The sequence below is a fragment of the Tachypleus tridentatus genome, chromosome 13 (genome assembly GCF_004210375.1).
Source record: "Tachypleus tridentatus isolate NWPU-2018 chromosome 13, ASM421037v1, whole genome shotgun sequence".
Taxonomy (NCBI): Eukaryota; Metazoa; Arthropoda; class Merostomata; order Xiphosura; family Limulidae; genus Tachypleus; species Tachypleus tridentatus.
In genome coordinates, this window is record NC_134837.1 from 7,913,871 (window position 1) to 7,934,610 (window position 20,740).

A 20,740-nucleotide genomic window follows, 5' to 3' on the forward strand; every position below is an offset into this window, starting at 1 on the left:
TTAAAAATATTGAAACATATTGTTCTTACTGCTGACAACATTAAAAATATTGAAACATATTGTTCTTACTGCTGACAACATTAAAAATATTGAAACATATTGTTCTTACTACTGACAACATTAAAAATATTGAAACATATTGTTCTTACTACTTACAACATTAAAGATATTGAAACATATTGTTCTTACTACTGAATAAATCGAAAGACTAGGTTTACTCCCAGGTCGATGCCCAAGATCAACAAGGCCTCTAATGATATTTATAGATTAGAGTCAATACTGACTACAATCACATCAAAACTAAATCAGTAATGATTATAAACCATAAACCCAAAATGAAACACTGATTTTAAAATTCACAAAGACATGATTAATTCCTATATAATCAGTGACATTCTTAAGTACTGTCAACACTAAGAAGTAAAATGGAAGCAACCTTAGTTAGTAGTTGCAGTAAAAGAGTAGGGTGGATAGAGAACCTGCACAGCTAAGTGATAAATTTATATCAAATCTAATCTAAAGAATAGTTGTACTTGAATAAAAATTAACACAGAGCTGAAACACTATTTTTGCTGTATGTTTTTCTTACCCTGTAGATAGGAGAACTAACTCATGAGAACCTCGTACGTTTCATTGGGATGTGCATTGATGAACCACATTACGCCCTTCTCACGGAACACTGTATTCGAGGAAGTCTTCGGGTAGGAATGGTTTCTGGTCATGTATTAAGAAATGAGACATTGCTAGTTTCACAACACATCATTGTGGTCTAGGCTACACAAGTCAGTTGAATTGATACAAGTAACTTGAATTAAAAACTTTTTGATAGATGCCCAACACTACTTTGTTAAATTGAAACCTTATTTATTTACCTACGTTATCAGCATATCTTTTCTAGTTGCTTTAGTTCCATAAACATTTTAAAATGTTTTTGAGTTTTAGTGTCATGTAGACAGGGCAGCAAAATGTGGTGTAGAAAATTAGAAACAATCTTGTTCTTTGTTGCTTCAGTAACATATACAACATCATTTCAATTCATTTTTAGCTGACCATCAGTAACATATACAACATTATTTCAATTCATTTTTAGCTGACCATCAGTAACATATACAACATCATTTCAGCTGACCATTTATGACACTCTAAATGAAATAGTTGACCAAGCAAGAAAGATCACAGGCATCGCTGTCAACTGTTTGGTCAAGAGACCTAGAAGGATGAAGATCTCAGGGTTCTTTCTTGGTTCTTGTCCAATTGTCTGGTTGCTTGTTTTTGTTCGATGAGGCCCACACTGTTCTTTAATGTTGTTTGATCTAAGAAAATCTGTTAAGTCTAAACTGTTCCTTAATATTGTTCAATCTTCAGTCCAAGCAAATATGTTCTCGAATATTGTTCAATCTAAGAAGATATATTAAGCCCATACTGTTCTTTAATGTTGTTTGATCTAAGATCTTTTAAGCCCACACTATTTTAATGTTGTCTGATCTAAGATTTGTTAAGCCCACACTATTTTTTAATGTTGTTTGATCCAAGAAAATCTGTTAAGCCCACAGTGTTCTATTATGTTGTTTGAGCTAAGAAGATCTGTTAAGCCCATACTGTTCTTTAATGTTGTTTGATCTAAGATCTTTTAAGCTCACACTATTTTAATGCTGTTTGATCTAAGAAAATCTGTTAAGCCCACAGTGTTCTATTATGTTGTTTGAGCTAAGAAGATATGTTAAGCCCATACTGTTCTTTAATGTTGTTTGATCTAAGATCTTTTAAGCCCACACTATTTTAATGTTGTTTGATCTAAGAAAATCTGTTAAGCCCACAGTGTTCTATTATGTTGTTTGAGCTAAGAAGATATGTTAAGCCCATACTGTTCTTTAATGTTGTTTGATCTAAGATCTTTTAAGCCCACACTATTTTAATGCTGTTTGATCTAAGAAAATATGTTAAGCCCACAGTGTTCTATTATGTTGTTTGAGCTAAGAAAATCTGTTAAGCCCACAGTGTTCTATTATGTTGTTTGAGCTAAGAAGATATGTTAAGCCCATACTGTTCTTTAATGTTGTTTGATCTAAGATCTTTTAAGCCCACACTATTTTAATGCTGTTTGATCTAAGAAAATCTGTTAAGCCCACAGAGTTCTATTATGTTGTTTGAGCTAAGAAGATATGTTAAGCCCATACTGTTCTTTAATGTTGTTTGATCTAAGATCTTTTAAGCCCACACTATTTTAATGCTGTTTGATCTAAGAAAATCTGTTAAGCCCATACTATTTTTAATGTTGTTTGATCTAAGAAAATCTGTTAATCCCACAGTGTTCTATTATGTTGTTTGAGCTAAGAAGATATGTTAAGCCCATGCTGTTCTTTAATGTTGTTTGATCTAAGATCTTTTAAGCCCACACTATTTTAATGCTGTTTGATCTAAGAAAATCTGTTAAGCCCACAGTGTTCTATTATGTTGTTTGAGCTAAGAAGATCTGTTAAGCCCATACTGTTCTTTAATGTTGTTTGATCTAAGATCTTTTAAGCCCACACTATTTTAATGCTGTTTGATCTAAGAAAATCTGTTAAGCCCACAGTGTTCTATTATGTTGTTTGAGCTAAGAAGATATGTTAAGCCCATACTGTTCTTTAATGTTGTTTGATCTAAGATCTTTTAAGCCCACACTATTTTAATGTTGTCTGATCTAAGATTTGTTAAGCCCTCACTATTTTTAATGTTGTTTGATCTAAGAAAATCTGTTAAGCCCACAATGTTCTATTATGTTGTTTGAGCTAAGAAGATCTGTTAAGCCCATGCTGTTCTTTAATGTTGTTAGATCTAAGATCTTTTAAGCCCACACTATTTTAATGCTGTTTGATCTAAGAAAATCTGTTAAGCCCACAGTGTTCTATTATGTTGTTTGAACTAAGAAAATCTGTTAAGACCACAGTGTTCTATTATGTTGTTTGAGCTAAGAAGATCTGTTAAGCCCATGCTGTTCTTTGATATTTTTCGATCTAAGGAGAACTGTTTTAATAATATGCAAGCTTCAGTTGACAGATGTGAATCAGTGCACTAATGACCCTTTTAAAGCCATGCATAATATATATGTAAGTTTTCTCTTTTTACTAACAAATACTTAATTCACTATTGGTTGCTATGAACATATAGACTTGTACTTACAAACAATTCCATAATTGCTGATAAAATGTATACTACTGACTTTACATTTACTTAAATCTCCTTTTAACAATATATCAAATTCAGTAGTAGGCATCCGGTGGTATAATGAATTTCCTATATTTAATGGTGACGTCTACATTCATTATATATATGATAAAGTTTTTCAATGTGTTCAGTGAAATGTTTTTGTTCAGATATTTCTTGAAATAATCTGTTGATCTGTTAATAAGTTTGTCTGAGAACTTAGGGATCTTTACAAAGTTGTACAAAATGTCACTATTGTGGTTCTAGGCTTTTTCATTGTCTGTAGTTTATTTATTTATGTTTTAGTTACATTTAAACATGCTGGGTAGGCATAGTACTGGACATAGTACTGGTTTTAAGTATGTTTTCTGTTGTTGTGTCCCTGCTGTTACAAGTTAGTTGTATATAATTAGCTCTTTGTTGGATCCCATTTATAATTTCACATAAATGTTTGAATCATGGGTTATACCCAGGAATCTGGTTTATGTGGCTACATGAAGAAGGTTTGTCAGGAATTGCTTCTACTGTTACTGAATCCTAGAAAATAACCCTTGTTTTGTCATTGTTAGATTATGTTACATTTTGTCCACTGTCTGCAGTTTTAATTAACATATCCTTTTTGTACAATGTCCAATTCATGGGTAATATTAACTCATGTATTTTCACTTGCTTAACTTCTGTATGGTTGTACTATTAGTCCATGTTCACAATGTAGTTCGACTTAGAAATCATATATACACAAACATATAATCCTATTTTTACAAACAAAATCCTTTCAAAATATAGCTACGTTTATGTTTACAAATCAGTTAACCTAAAACTATTTAGATACAATTTATTATTTATGACGTTTAGACAGGGTGATACTTAGGGCTAAGTCCATTATGTATTATGTAACTCTCCAATTTACTCATCAATTCATATGTATTAATACATTTTTAATAATATTGAAGCAAGTTTTCTAGGAGTCTGTCTTCTACTGTTGGTATGTTTGAATAGTTGTATAGAAATATTGAGCTTGTTGATACATATATCCATGTTATATTCTCAGTCTGATCTTATGTTTGTTCTGTAAACGTTTAATATATTTTCTGGTGAAGCTCCTTGTTGCCAGTCAGACTTCTAAATTAACTCGCTCGTTTTCAACTTCTGAGTTTGATGCTAGTAATGTGTAGTATCAAGTTGAATTTCCAGTCAAATGTAACACTAATAATTTTACTACCTGTAAGAGAGCTCCAAATAGATCATATTACCACTAGTAAGAGTGTCCCTCCAAAATATAATTGTAGTATTAATTTGTTTGCTTTGTACGATTTTGTAAATAATGTGACTTTTGTTTTGTGTGCATTAATTTTAGCATTCCACTTACTGCAGTACAATTCTGTTTCGTTTAGTAGTGGTTGTATACGTTTTTGTTGTTGGGTTTCAGACACTCTTCCAAATTATAACATCATCTGTGAAGTGTAAGCGAAAATTATGATTTGGTTCTTTGAGAGGCATGTAGCTGACATATATGGTAAACAGGGTCCAACTAAGTACTCCTACTTGAGGGGCACCTGCCTCTGGAGTGCAGCACTCGGAGTAAATGCCTTCAACATTCACTCTAATGCTTTTATCGTCCAGGAAGTTAGAAACCCAGCGAATAATTTCTATGAAACGATTTGGACATATTATATCTCCTGTCCATTGTACCAAACAACATGTTTTTTAACATCTAGAAAGCATGTGACTGAACACTGTTTTTGTTAAAGCCGTCTATTATTTCTTCGGTTAATCTAATGAGATGATTTGTTGGTGGTCCTTCTGTTTAGAAACCGTTTTGTATTTCCGGAAGTACTGATTTAGTTAAAATTTATATGTCTATTATATATATATATATATTCTAATAAGTTTTCCTACATTGCTCGATAGACTTATGTGTCTGTAGTTTTCAGGGTTATTTGCTGGTTTTCCTTCCTTCTGGAACATAACGTCATCAGTCTGTTTCCAAGTGGTTGGTATGTATCCTATTTTTAGAGACACGTGCTATAATGATGTTCTAATAATCTCGAGGGCTTTTCTTGAGTGATATGTTTTGTGTTATGTCTTCTACTGGTGCTCTGTTTCTCTAAAGTTTCATCTGTTATTGAACATCTGTAACTGTCATGAGTCTGATAAGTTGTTGTTTTTATGTAGTCGTGTTCTGCTTCTGTTGTTGTACATGTGACATATATAAATATATACACACTAAGATCAGAGTATTTGTGATATGTAGTCGTGTTCTGCTTCTGTTGTTGACATGTATATATAAATATATACACACTAAGATTAGAGTATTTGTGATATGTAGTCATGTTCTGCTTCTGTTGTTGACATGTATATATAAATATATACACACTAGTTTCAGAGTATTTGTGATATGTAGTCATGTTCTGCTTCTGTTGTTGACATGTATATATAAATATATACACACTAGTTTCAGAGTATTTGTGATATGTAGTCATGTTCTGCTTCTGTTGTTGACACGTATATATAAATATATACACACTAAGATCAGAGTATTTGTGATATAAATATTTACTATATTCATGAAGTAGTTCTTCATATTCGAATCGTCTGGTGTTTTCAATGCTTTTTTCAGTTCGTTTTAGAGGTATTTTGTCTATTCATGTATACTAAATCAGTATGTAGCGGTCTGACATGGCCAGATGGGTTAAGGCGTGCGACTCGTAATCTAAGGGTCACGGGTTCGCACCCCCGTCGCCCCAAACAGGCTCGCCCTTTAGCCGTGATGGTCAATCCCACTATTCTTTGGTGAAAGAGTAGCCCAAGAGTTGGTGATGGCTGGTGATGACTAGCTGCCTTTCCTCTAGTCTTACACTGCTAAATTAGGGATGGCTAGTGCAGATAGCCCTCATGTAGCTTTGCGTGAAATTCACAAACAAACAAATCATTATGTAATGGTTGTTGTTTTCTATGACTTTGTCGCTAATTTTAATAAGAACAATAAATTTTGGGATCTGTTTTTCAGTTTATTTGTGTGTATAAGGTATTCCACTGTTGTTTATACTTTTCTTTCTGAACGTATTTGTGTTTTTGTTTCCACGTCATCCTAGCTTTTGCGAGTATATCTGTTGAATTCTGGCGCCCTTATTTCAGTCCGTTCTATTTTGTTTTGATCACGACTAGTTGATAAGAGATTCGTTTCAAATGGCTAAAAGCAGACAAGCTATTAACTGATACAATACAGGTAACCGTAAAGGGACTGAAAGGTGACAAGTTATTCACTGATCCAATAGAGATAACCGTAAAGAGGTTGAAAGCTGACAAATTATTCACTGATCCAATAAAGGTAACCGTAAAGAGACTGAAAGCTGACAAATTATTCACTGATCCAATAAAGGTAACCGTAAAGAGACTGAAAGCTGACAAGTTATTCACTGTCCAATAGAGGTAACCGTAAAGAGACTGAAAGGTGACAAGTTATTCACTGATCCCATAGAGGTATCCGTAAAGAGACTGAAAAGTGACAAGTTATTCACTGATGCAATAGAGATAACCGTAAAGAGGTTGAAAGCTGACAAATTATTCACTGATCCAATAAAGGTAACCGTAAAGAGACTGAAAGCTGACAAATTATTCACTGATCCAATAAAGGTAACCGTAAAGAGACTGAAAGCTGACAAGTTATTCACTGTCCAATAGAGGTAGCCGTAAAGAGACTAAAAGGTGACAAGTTATTTACTGATCCAATAGAGGTAACCGTAAAGAGACTGAAAGCTGACAAATTATTCACTGATCCAATAGAGGTAACTGTAAAGAGACTGAAAGCTGACAAGTTATTCACTGTCCAATAGAGGTAGCCGTAAAGAGACTAAAAGGTGACAAGTTATTTACTGATCAATAGAGGTAATCGTAAAGAGACTGAAAGGTGACAAGTTATTCACTGATCCAATAGAGGTAACTGCAAAGAGACTAAAGGTGACAAGTTATTCACTGTCCAAAAGAGATAACCGTAAAGAGACTGAAAGGTGACAAGTTATTTACTGATCCAACAGAGGTAACCGTAAAGAGACTGAAAGGTGACTGGTTATTTACTGATCCAATAGAGGTAACCGTAAAGAGACTGAAAGGTGACAAGTTATTCACTGATCCAATAGAGGTAACCGTAAAGAGACTGAAAGGTGACAAGTTATTCACTGGTCCAATAGAGGTACCCGTAAAGTGACTGAAAGGTGACAAGTTATTCACTGATCCAATAGAGGTAACCGTAAAGAGACTGAAAGCTGACAAATTATTCACTGATCCAATAGAGGTAACCGTAAAGAGACTGAAAGCTGACAAGTTATTCACTGTCCAATAGAGGTAACCGTAAAGAGACTGAAAGCTGACAAGTTATTCACTGATCAATAGAGGTAACCGTAAAGAAACTGAAAGGTGACAAGTTATTTACTGATCCAATAGAGGTAACCGTAAAGTGACTGAAAGCTGACAAGTTATTCATTTGTTCAATAGAGACGACAAAAACTGTTTAGGAAATTACACGGTTGTTGAAAGAGATAAAAATGTTGTAGATCAAACCGCAAAGAAGTTAACTACAGATGTATATACATATATAATGTATACACTATTGTCGATACAACGTTTCGGACAACGCCCTTCTTCAGGTATCACTAACAGAATAATAAATCCATAAAAAAAAATTATAAATCGAATGCCATGTGACAATGTAATAAATGAACGTATATTAGAATGTTTACAAACACTTGAAATAACAGGAAGTTGTATATATATATATATAGATTCTCACATATAAGTGTGCACGGACACCTACGTATCTATCCATATACATAAACATATATATATTCTCACATATAAGTGTGCACGGACACCTACGTATCTATCCATATACACCCACAGGATACTCTGATACATAATTAACTGTATAAAAACATTTTAGCGTGGGTAAAACTAAAGCGAAAATTATTACAATAAACTAAAAATTCATTTAGCCCACTGGAAAGTTCCCGGATTAAAATGTATTATTTCTTACAATTTACGGTTATGTTTGTTTCTAGAGGTCTTCTTCGAAACAAGTATTTTGAAATGGTCATAGATATGGTTGTGCAAATTGTGTTGACACTTCAATTTGTCACGCGACCTCCGATTCATAATGTTTTTGTTTACAGATTTACTGTTCAGTTAGTGATACCTGAAGAAAAGTATTGACCGAAACGTTGTATCGACAACAGTATATATATTAATATATGTATATATCTGTAGTTAACTTCTTGGTGGTTTGACCCACAGCATTCTTCTGTTATCACAATAAGGCGACAACAGTCCACTTCTCTATATTGACCGAAACGTTGTATCGACAACAGTATATATATATATATATATTAATATATGTATATATCTGTAGTTAACTTTTTGATGGTATATGTTTGTATATAAATAAAGTGATCTCAGTTTATTTATTACGAAGCTATAAACTCACTCAGTTTATTGTTAGTATTCCTTTATCTTTGAGTTTGTTTCTTTCATACTTTTAGTGAAACAACTTGGCTATTACACAGTTTATTTTACACATATCAACACTTTTAAATCTTACATTTATTATTTATCTAGGTCGTACAGCTTGATTTTTTATTATCAGTACCTGACATAACATGACAGTTAGCAAGTTCGACTGTTGATCTGCGGGTCTCAGGATCAAAACTCTTCATCAAACATGCTTGACCTTTAAACCATGGGAACATTATAATGTGTCAGTCAATCCCAATATTCGTTAGTAAAGAGTAACTCAAAAGTTGGCGGTGGGTGGTGTTGATTAGCTTATAGCTTTAGAATGAAGGAGGGTTAACGTAATTGACCCTAAAATATATTTGCGTGAAACTCAAGAACAAAGAAGCAAACTAAGAGATGATAATTTATATTATTATTACGTACGTGTAGTTAAGTTACTTGTTTAAATATCAAGCCACCTAGTGTACGAACATCTGGGAAAAACAACAAAAATATGCACCATATTACATACCGTATACTTGAATATGTCATTCTTTAACATTTACCGTATACTTGAATATGTCAGCTTTTAATATTGCTTACCGTATACTTGAATATGTCAGTCTTTAATACTACTTACCGTATACTTGAATATGTCAGTCTTTAATATTGCTTACCATATACTTGAATATGTCAGTCTTTAATATTGCTTACCATATACTTGAATATGTCAGTTTTTAATATTGCTTACCGTGTACTTGAATATGTCAGTTTTTAATATTACTTACCGTGTACTTGAATATGTCATTCTTTAACATTTGCCGTATACTTGAATATGTCAGCTTTTAATATTGCTTACCGTATACTTGAATATGCCAGTCTTTAATATTGCTTACCATATACTTGAATATGTCAGTCTTTAATATTGCTTACCGTGTACTTGAATATGTCAGTCTGTAATACTACTTACCTTGTACCTGAATATGTCAGTCTTTAATATTACTTACCTTGTACCTGAATACGTCAGTCTTTAATATTATTTACTCTATACTTGAATATGCCAGTCTTTAATATTATTTAAACTAAACGAACATCCTGATATATATAAAACCAGACACTAATAGTTTATGTTTTCTATAAAGGACATGTTGGAAAAGGACGCCATGAATATCGACTGGACCTTTCGTTACTCAATGGTCAATGATATCCTAGAGGTATGTTCACCTCATGTTGAGTTATAGGTGTAACAGTGATTTACAGATTTAACATGGACATCTTTGATAAGTTATACATCAAGTATTTATTTTATATAGAAAACTGGTCACAAAAAACAAATATTGAATCGTATTACACGTTCATTCAGAACAAAACTGATATTTAAAGTTCATAGTACAATCTTTAATGCATAACAGCTGTCATCGAAAGTCTACAATATTAAACTGTCCTAGTAGTTGGTCAATTGATTAGATACTGAAAATTATTTACATATCCTTGTTTTGACATGTTTCTTCTTCGATCATTAAATTATTCTCGATTATTCTGAAAAACAAACAACCAGTTTAGTGAACTTACATCACGATTCCAATAATTTTTTTTAGTATTACTAAGCCTTTACAACACAAAGCAGAGACCCAAAAGAATAAAATAAGGTGTTATTAGGATTATGGTCAACAGCGTCTTAAGTTTCCATATTAAACTGATGATTCAATATGATATTCAAGCTGCGTTCAGTTGTATTAATAATAAATAATTATAACTAGACAATAATTTATACCCATGTCCTTACATATTCTTATCTATTACGACAATCTAATTATTTTAATCATTAAATAAATAAAAATTGAAACTAACTAGAAAGACAGAAAGAAAAAATTCTATTTTACAAATAGAGACTTAAAAAAATATCTAATGATTCTTTATGTATAACATATGTAATCAATTGTTACTATTAAACTAAAACTCGGAATAAAAGTTATATTTAAATAGTAACAATTGATTACCTATGTTATACATAAAGAATCATTATATATTTTCTTAAGTCTCTATTTGTAAAATATAATTTTTTCTTTCTGTCTTTCTAGTTAGTTTCAATTTTTATTTATTTATAAATCATATTTATTCATGGTCAAGAATATATAAAAACAAGGCTATACAACTCTGTTCCAAAATACAGCTATTAGTCTTTTTCATAATTACACTATACAATATATTACAGCCATTAGTCTTTTTCATAATTACACTATACAATATATTGCAGCCATTAGTCTTTTTCATAATTACACTATACAATATATTACAGCCATTAGTCTTTTTCATAATTACACTACACAATATATTACAGCCATTAGTCTTTTTCATAATTACACTACACAATACATTGCAGCCATTAGTCTTTTTCATAATTACACTATACAATATATTACAGCCATTAGTCTTTTTCATAATTACACTATACAATATATTACAGCCATTAGTCTTTTTCATAATTACACTACACAATATATTACAGCCATTAGTCTTTTCATAATTACACTATAGAATATTTTACAGCCATTAGTCTTTTTCATAATTACACTACACAATATATTACAGCCATTAGTCTTTTTCATAATTACACTATAGAATATTTTACAGCCATTAGTCTTTTTCATAATTACACTATACAATATATTACAGCTATTAGTCTTTTTCATAATTACACTATACAATATATTACAGCCATTAGTCTTTTCATAATTACACTATACAATATATTACAGCCATTAGTCTTTTCATAATTACACTACACAATATATTACAGCCATTAGTCTTTTCATAATTACACTATAGAATATTTTACAGCCATTAGTCTTTTTAATTACACTATATAATTACACTATACAATATATTACAGCCATTAGTCTTTTTCATAATTACACTATACAATATATTACAGCCATTAGTCTTTTTTACACTATACATAATTACACTATACAATATATTACAGCCATTAGTCTTTTCATAATTACACTATACAATATATTACAGCCATTAGTCTTTTTTCATAATTACACTATACAATATATTACAGCCATTAGTCTTTTTACACTATACAATATAATTACACATTTACACTATACAATATATTACAGCCATTAGTCTTTTTCAAAATTACACTATACAATATATTACAGCTATTAGTCTTTTTCATAATTACACTATACAATATATTACAGCCATTAGTCTTTTTCATAATTACACTATACAATATATTACAGCCATTAGTCTTTTTCATAATTACACTATACAATATATTACAGCCATTAGTCTTTTTCATAATTACACTATACAATATATTACAGCCATTAGTCTTTTCCATAATTACAATATACAATATATTACAGCCATTAGTCTTTTTCATAATTACACTATACAATATATTACAGCCATTAGTCTTTTTCATAATTACACTACACAATATATTACAGCCATTAGTCTTTTTCATAATTACACTATAGAATATTTTACAGCCATTAGTCTTTTTCATAATTACACTATACAATATATTACAGCCATTAGTCTTTTTCATAATTACACTATACAATATATTACAGCCATTAGTCTTTTCATAATTACACTATACAATATATTACAGCCATTAGTCTTTTTTTCATAATTACACTATACAATATATTACAGCCATTAGTCTTTTCATAATTACACTATACAATATATTACAGCCATTAGTCTTTTCATAATTACACTATACAATATATTACAGCCATTAGTCTTTTTCATAATTACACTTCACAATATATTACAGCCATTAGTCTTTTTCAAAATTACACTATACAATATATTACAGCTATTAGTCTTTTTCATAATTACACTATACAATATATTACAGCCATTAGTCTTTTTCATAATTACAATATACAATATATTACAGCCATTAGTCTTTTTCATAATTACACTATACAATATATTACAGCCATTAGTCTTTTTTCATAATTACACTATACAATATATTACAGCTATTAGTCTTTTCATAATTACACTATACAATATATTACAGCCATTAGTCTTTTTCATAATTACACTATACAATATATTACAGCCATTAGTCTTTTTCATAATTACACTATACAATATATTACAGCCATTAGTCTTTTTCATAATTACACTATACAATATATTACAGCCATTAGTCTTTTTCATAATTACACTATACAATATATTACAGCCATTAGTCTTTTTCATAATTAGAGTATATTGTAAATAGTTTTTTTTTTCTCATTAATCATTTTCATGCAGCTAGGGATGGCCAGGTGGTTAAAGCCCTCGGGTTCGAATCCCCGTCATACCAAACATGCTGTAGTCTTACACTGCTAACTTAGGGACGGCTAGCGCAGATAGCCCTCGTGTAGTTAACTTTGCGCGAAGTTGAAAACAACTATTTTCATGTTTTAGTGATTTTTATAAAATATGAGGTAAAAAGCATGTTTCACTGGTGACAATTTTATCACCTAAATTCCTTTACATGAAAAAAACAAACAAAATAGCTCTTAAAAATGTGTCGGTGTTCTAAACATTTGTTAGATTTGGTTAGCACAACTTATGACAGTAAGAACGTTGTAAATAAGATACGCAGTTTTTATATTTCTGCAACAATAGACATTATTTTGATTATAGTAATAGGTTCAGAAATACGAATAACACGCGTTTGTTTGATAAAAAGACTTCTCTGAATATAACTGCTAGAGCAAGTTATATATTTAACTTTAACGTTTTACAGGGAATGAAATATATTCACGACAGTTCACTTGAATATCACGGTCGTCTTAAGTCGACCAACTGTGTGATTGACGGACGTTTTATGGTGAAAATCACTGACTACGGCCTGAAATATGTACACGAACAGGTTGACCTGGATACTGAAATAAATCCCAGTAAGTATTATAATGTTTATTTAGATAGTACTTTAGTATTTTGTTTGAATTTGTAAACGCTTACTATACTGAGCAACAATTAGGGTGTAAGATAAAAAGGCCAAATATTAATTTCACTTTTACAATCCTTTTATCAATAAGTACTGTAATTCTTAATAATAGAATATTAACAATGACTATTTCACAATATTGGATAAGGAAAACTACAACTTATTGTACTTATAAAGCTGCTACATACGTGTTTATGAAGCGAATATCACTATTTCAATAAATGTTCATCTAATTAAATAAGTTACTTTTTAAGACAAGCGGAAAGATAAAAATAACAAATCTTACCGCTGTAAATCTTTACAGAACTCTTGGGTCTGTGGTCGCAATGATTCATTTCTTGTACTTAAAACAATACTTGTATACGTTTATATAATGATGTGTTAATTTGGGTATATAATTATACTTGAGGAAGAGTTAATCTATACATCAATCACTGACTAAGGGACAATTAACACCATAACTATTACTAATAATGTTCCAATTTTATGTGACTACCCCTGGTAATGTTCTAAAGTTATGACTGATAATGTTCTAATTTTATGTCATTGTGACTGATTATGTTCTAATTTTATGTCACTATTATAATGTTCTAATGTTATGTAAATACGACTGATAATGTTCTAATGTTACGTCACTACGACTGATTATGTTCTAATTTTGTCATTACGACTGATAATGTTCTAATGTTACGTCACTACGACTGATTATGTTCTAATTTTGTCATTACGACTGATAATGTTCTAATGTTACGTCACTACGACTGATTATGTTCTAATTTTATGCCATTACGACTGATAATGTTCTAATTTTATGTCATTACGACTGATAATGTTCTAATGTTATGTCACTATGACTGATAATGTCCTAATGTTATGAAAATACGACTGATAATGTACTAATTTTGAAGACACTTTAAAATTGGTATATTATGTATCACATTTAATTTATGTCCCATCAGTACGTACGTGATTGAAGCGCGACTAAATGTTTATCAGTGAACATTTACTGAGTAGTGTTGTTGGTAATGTTCTTTTATTACACGACAGTGGTATGAACATACATAATTATTCAAACATTACAACACTGTGGCATATGTTGTCATTATCTCATTTAGTTGTTATTATCAGACAACAGTGGTATGAACATACATAATTATTCAAACATTACGACACTGTGGCATATGTTGTCATTATCTCATTTAGTTGTTATTATTAGACGACAGTGGTTTGAACATACATAATTATTCAAACATTACGACACTGTGGCATATGTTGTCATTATCTCATTTAGTTGTTATTATCACACGACAGTGGTATGAACATACATAATTATTCAAACATTACGACACTGTGGCATATGTTGTCATTATCTCATTTAGTTGTTATTATTAGACGACAGTGGTTTGAACATACATAATTATTCAAACATTACGACACTGTGGCATATGTTGTCATTATCTCATTTAGTTGTTATTATTAGACGACAGTGGTTTGAACATACATAATTATTCAAACATTACGACACTGTGGCATATGTTGTCATTATCTCATTTAGTTGTTATTATTACACGACAGTGGTATGAACATACATAATTATTCAAACATTACGACACTGTGGCATATGTTGTCATTATCTCATTTAGCTGTTATTATTCGACGACAGTGGCATGAACATACATAATTATTCAAACATTACGACACTGTGGCATATGTTGTCATTATCTCATTTAGTTGTTATTATTAGACGACAGTGGTATGAACATACATAATTATTCAAACATTACGACACTGTGGCATATGTTGTCATTATCTCATTTAGTTGTTATTATTAGACGACAGTGGTATGAACATACATAATTATTCAAACATTACGACACTGTGGCATATGTTGTCATTATCTCATTTAGTTGTTATTATTAGACGACAGTGGTATGAACATACATAATTATTGAAACATTATGACACTGTGGCATATGTTGTCATTATCTCATTTAGTTGTTATTATTAGACGACAGTGGTATGAACATACATAATTATTCAAACATTACGACACTGTGGCATATGTTATCATTATCTCATTTAGTTGTTATTATTAGACGACAGTGGTTTGAACATACATAATTATTGAAACATTACGACACTGGCATATGTTGTCATTACCTCATTTAGTTGTTATTATTAGACGACAGTGGTATGAACATACATAATTATTGAAACATTATGACACTGTGGCATATGTTGTCATTATCTCATTTAGTTGTTATTATTAGACGACAGTGGTATGAATATACATAATTATTCAAACATTATGACACTGTGGCATATGTTGTCATTATCTCATTTAGTTGTTCACTATAAACATTATAAATAAATATTTATTGTGAGCTCAGGTTAACCCGTAATGATCAAATGCAAGTATTACTCGGCATGTGTGACCGAGCAGTCAGTCAGACTAACGTAGTCTTCATGACTAGATAAAGTAATGAAACCAACTTATTTTGTCCTTCTTGTAAGCCACATACTCCATGTTTCTTCGAAACCGATCAGTTGTCCTGTACTCTCTGCTAAAAATAAGAGAACAGAACAAGAGAGTGATTGTGAAAGCTAACTATACTACTACACATATATAGTCTTTGACATTCTCGATTCTATAATGTTCATGTTTCGCATCAACATATTACACAACACCAGATCAAAGCATTAATATAAGTCTTAGCTGGACAATGTCCCTGCTGTTGCAATTTCTATACAACATCGAAATGTGCTTATATCCATTTCAATCCAGTTCTTAATGTTCTGACTGCATGTGAAAGGTTCTATAATGTGTTAACTCAGTGGTGGTGATTTTGATATATCTTAAAGTAATGGCCAGTCTTCCTCACCAAATGTTCTGGTTACACAATGAAAGGTGTGTAAACAAATTCTCCATAGTTTTTCGATATCCTTGTGAATTTTGTACCAGTTTGATTTGACGACAATGTTTTGGTTTAGCTAAGTAGTTCCAAAGCAACGGTTAAGGGAATAGAAGCCTAGGTTTAGCAAGGACTTTGTAAAGTTTGTTAGGTTAGGCTTGGACTTGTCAGAGTTTGTTGTTGTTCAGAGCTATAATAGAAATACCAGGGTTTCATCTTCTGCTCAGTATAGCTTTGTAAAGTCGGATTTCTTTTGTTTTATTCTCTAAGTATTCTCCACTACGATACCCAAAGTAGTTATTTGCTATCATCAAGATGAGCTGATGTCTGGTATGACAGTGAAATACGGAATATTTAGTGATTTAGGTTGCTATACTCTCTTTTGAAAAAGGACACCAATAATATGTATATTACAGGAAATAATAAATCTCTACTGCAGGGAAAAATATAATTTTTATATGAAACATGTACATATACAGCTTTAGTTAGAATATCTACACACTTGTGAGAGATTATCCTTGTTTATAATCTGTATACTTCCAGGTTTCTTCAATACCTCATTTCTGTGTTTGTTCATTCGCTCACTGGCTCTTTTATTTTTATTAATAAGTTGATATACATGTCTTTTAATTGTTTATTTTTATTATTGTCTTTATATCATTTACAATTGTCATATCTGCTAGAATATTAATGTTTCGAATTTTCTTAACGGGTATTCCTACACCGCTCAAAACAAACAAGAAATAACGAATTTTCTGCATTTGTGCCATAAGGCATAACTAAACCATGTGATGGCTACTGTGGCTTTACACTTCTGCATCATAAATATAACATGAACAATTATATCACTGAGCACGGAATTATGTACACCTGAAGCCTATCTGTAATTATGTGGTAATACTGTCTTTACAGCTCAATAAATAATCAGATAACGCTTACAACTTACCACAGACGCGTTGTTCCCTGATGGAACAGCGGTAAATCTACAGTATTACAACTCTAAATCCCAAGATGGGATGACCTGTAGTTGAACACAGTAGATAACCCAATGAACAAACGAACAAAAAAACAAACAAACCTTAGATACCTACACAAGTTGTGCATCGATGTGATATATTTGAAATGATTAAACAGTGAAAATATCCATATCGTCACTTGACATTTGTTTTGTATAGAAAATAAACACAGGATTTGCTATTGTGCTAATTTTATAGTAACAGCTATACTTTGTGTAACAATATTGCAATTAATTAATTATAAGTAGAGTAGTTTCTAGAAAATATACAATTCACTTCAGTTTAAACATGTTCGTAATGTATTGACTAAATAAGCTTTATTATTGGATACTTAGACAACATGAAACTATTGTTCTGAGAACTAGAATTATTATTAAAGAGTTAATTATATATAGTAATACGTTTTGTTTCAAATCTCATTTAAGGATCCCTCTTTTGGATGGCTCCTGAACACCTTAGAGAGCCTTACCCAACCAAAACAGGTTCCAAAAAGGGTGACATTTACAGCTTTGCTATCATACTTCAAGAAATTATTACTCGTTCTGGACCATTCAGATTAGAGGAAAGACATGGAAGCAACAAGGGAATCGTTGACCCTGAAGGTTAGACATAAAATAATAAATACAAGATGAACATTATATGAAGTGAAGTCTCATGACAAAATAAACATTATATGAAGTGCTGAAGGTTAGACACAAAATAATAAATACAAGATGAACATTACATGAAGTGCTGAAGGATAGACACAAAATAACAAACACAAGATGAACATTATATGAAGTGCTGAAGGTTAGACACAAAATAATAAATACAAGATGAACATTATATGAAGTACTGAAGGTTAGACACAAAATAATAAATACAAGATGAACATTATATGAAGTGCTGAAGGTTAGACACAAAATAATAAATACAAGATGAACATTATATAAAGTGCTGAAGGGTAAACACAAAATAATAAATACAAGATGAACATTATATGAAGTAAAGTCTCATGACAAGATGAACATTATATGAAGTGCTGAAGGTTAAACACAAAATAATAAATAAAAGATGAACATTACATGAAGTGCTGAAAGTTAGACACAAAATAATAAATACAAGATGAACTTTATATGAAGTGCTGAAGGTTAAACACAAAATAATAAATAAAAGATGAACATTACATGAAGTGCTGAAGGTTAGACACAAAATAATAAATACAATATGAACATTATATGAAGTGCTGAAGGTTAAACACAAAATAATAAATAAAAGATGAACATTACATGAAGTGCTGAAGGTTAGACACAAAATAATAAATACAAGATGAACATTATATCAAGTGCTGAAGGTTAGACACAAAATAATAAATACAATATGAACATTATATGAAGAGTGCTGAAGGTTAGACACAAAATAATAAATACAAGATAAACATTATATGAAGTGCTGAAGGTTAGATACAAAATAATAAATACAAGATGAACATTATATGAAGTGCTGAAGGCTAGACACAAAAATAATATATACAAGATGAACATTATATGAAGTGCTGAAGGTTAGACACAAAATAATAAATACAAGATGAACATTATATGAAGTACTGAAGGTTAGACACAAAATAATAAATACAAGATGAACATTATATGAAGTGCTGAAGGTTAGACACAAAATAATAAATACAAGATGAACATTATATGAAGTGCTGAAGGTTAAACACAAAATAATAAATACAAGATGAACATTATATGAAGTGAAGTCTCATGACAAGATGAACATTATATGAAGTGCTGAAAGGTTAAACACAAAATAATAAATACAAGATGAACATTATATGAAGTGCTGAAGGTTAGACACAAAATAATAAATACAAGATGAACATTATATGAAGTGCTGAAGGTTAGACACAAAATAATAAATACAAGATGAACATTATATGAAGTACTGAAGGTTAGACACAAAATAATAAATACAAGATGAACATTATATGAAGTGCTGAAGGGTAGACACAAAATAATAAATACAAGATGAACATTATATGAGGTGAAGTCTCATGACAAGATGAACATTATATGAAGTGCTGAAGGTTAGACACAAAATAATAAATACAAGATGAACATTATATGAAGTGCTGAAGGTTAGACACAAAATAATAAATACAAGATGAACATTATATGAAGTACTGAAGGTTAGACACAAAATAATAAATACAAGATGAACATTATATGAAGTGCTGAAGGTTAGACACAAAATAATAAATACAAGATGAACATTATATGAAGTGCTGAAGGTTAAACACAAAATAATAAATACAAGATGAACATTATATGAAGTGAAGTCTCATGACAAGATGAACATTATATGAAGTGCTGAAGGGGAGACACAAAATAATAAATACAATATGAACATTATATGAAGTGAAGTCTCATGACAAGATGAACATTATATGAAGTGCTGAAGGTTAAAACACAAAATAATAAATACAATATGAACGTTATATGAAGTGCTGAAGGTTAGACACAAAATAATAAATACAAGATGAACATTATATGAAGTGCTGAAGGTTAGACACAAAATAATAAATACAAGATGAACATTATATGAAGTACTGAAGGTTAGACAAAAAATAATAAATACAAGATGAACATTATATGAAGTGCTGAAGGTTAGACACAAAATAATAAATACAAGATGAACATTATATGAAGTGCTGAAGGTTAGACACAAAATAATAAATACAAGATGAACATTATATGAAGTGCTGAAGGTTAAACACAAAATAATAAATACAAGATGAACATTATATGAAGTGAAGTCTCATGACATGATGAACATTATATGAAGTGCTGAAGGTTAAACACAAAATAATAAATACAATATGAACATTATATGAAGTGCTGAAGGTTAGACACAAAAATAATAAATACAAGATGAACATTATATGAAGTACTGAAGGCTAGACACATAATAATAAATACAAGATGAACATTATATGAAGTGCTGAAGGTTAGACACAAAATAATAAATACAAGATGAACATTATATGGAAGTGCTGAAGGTTAAACACAAAATAATAAATACAAGATGAACATTATATGAAGTGAAGTCTCATGTAAGTATGATTAATTTAAGGAAATGTGATTTTTAAACAGAAATTTTTTGAACCGTGTCCAGAATGG

General features: G+C 30.7%; 1 protein-coding gene across 1 annotated transcript in view; it reads left to right on the forward strand.

The window, feature by feature from the left end:
• The first annotated feature begins 425 nt into the window (after nt 1-425).
• LOC143240447 (uncharacterized) overlaps nt 426-20,740 on the forward strand; it is a 64,335-nt gene continuing 44,020 nt past the window's right edge. The window contains exons 1-5 of the mRNA XM_076482881.1: nt 426-461; nt 597-701; nt 9,816-9,887; nt 13,448-13,601; nt 18,005-18,181. Of these exons, the coding sequence (XP_076338996.1) occupies nt 426-461; nt 597-701; nt 9,816-9,887; nt 13,448-13,601; nt 18,005-18,181 (544 nt within the window). The remainder of the gene's footprint in view (nt 462-596; nt 702-9,815; nt 9,888-13,447; nt 13,602-18,004; nt 18,182-20,740) is intronic.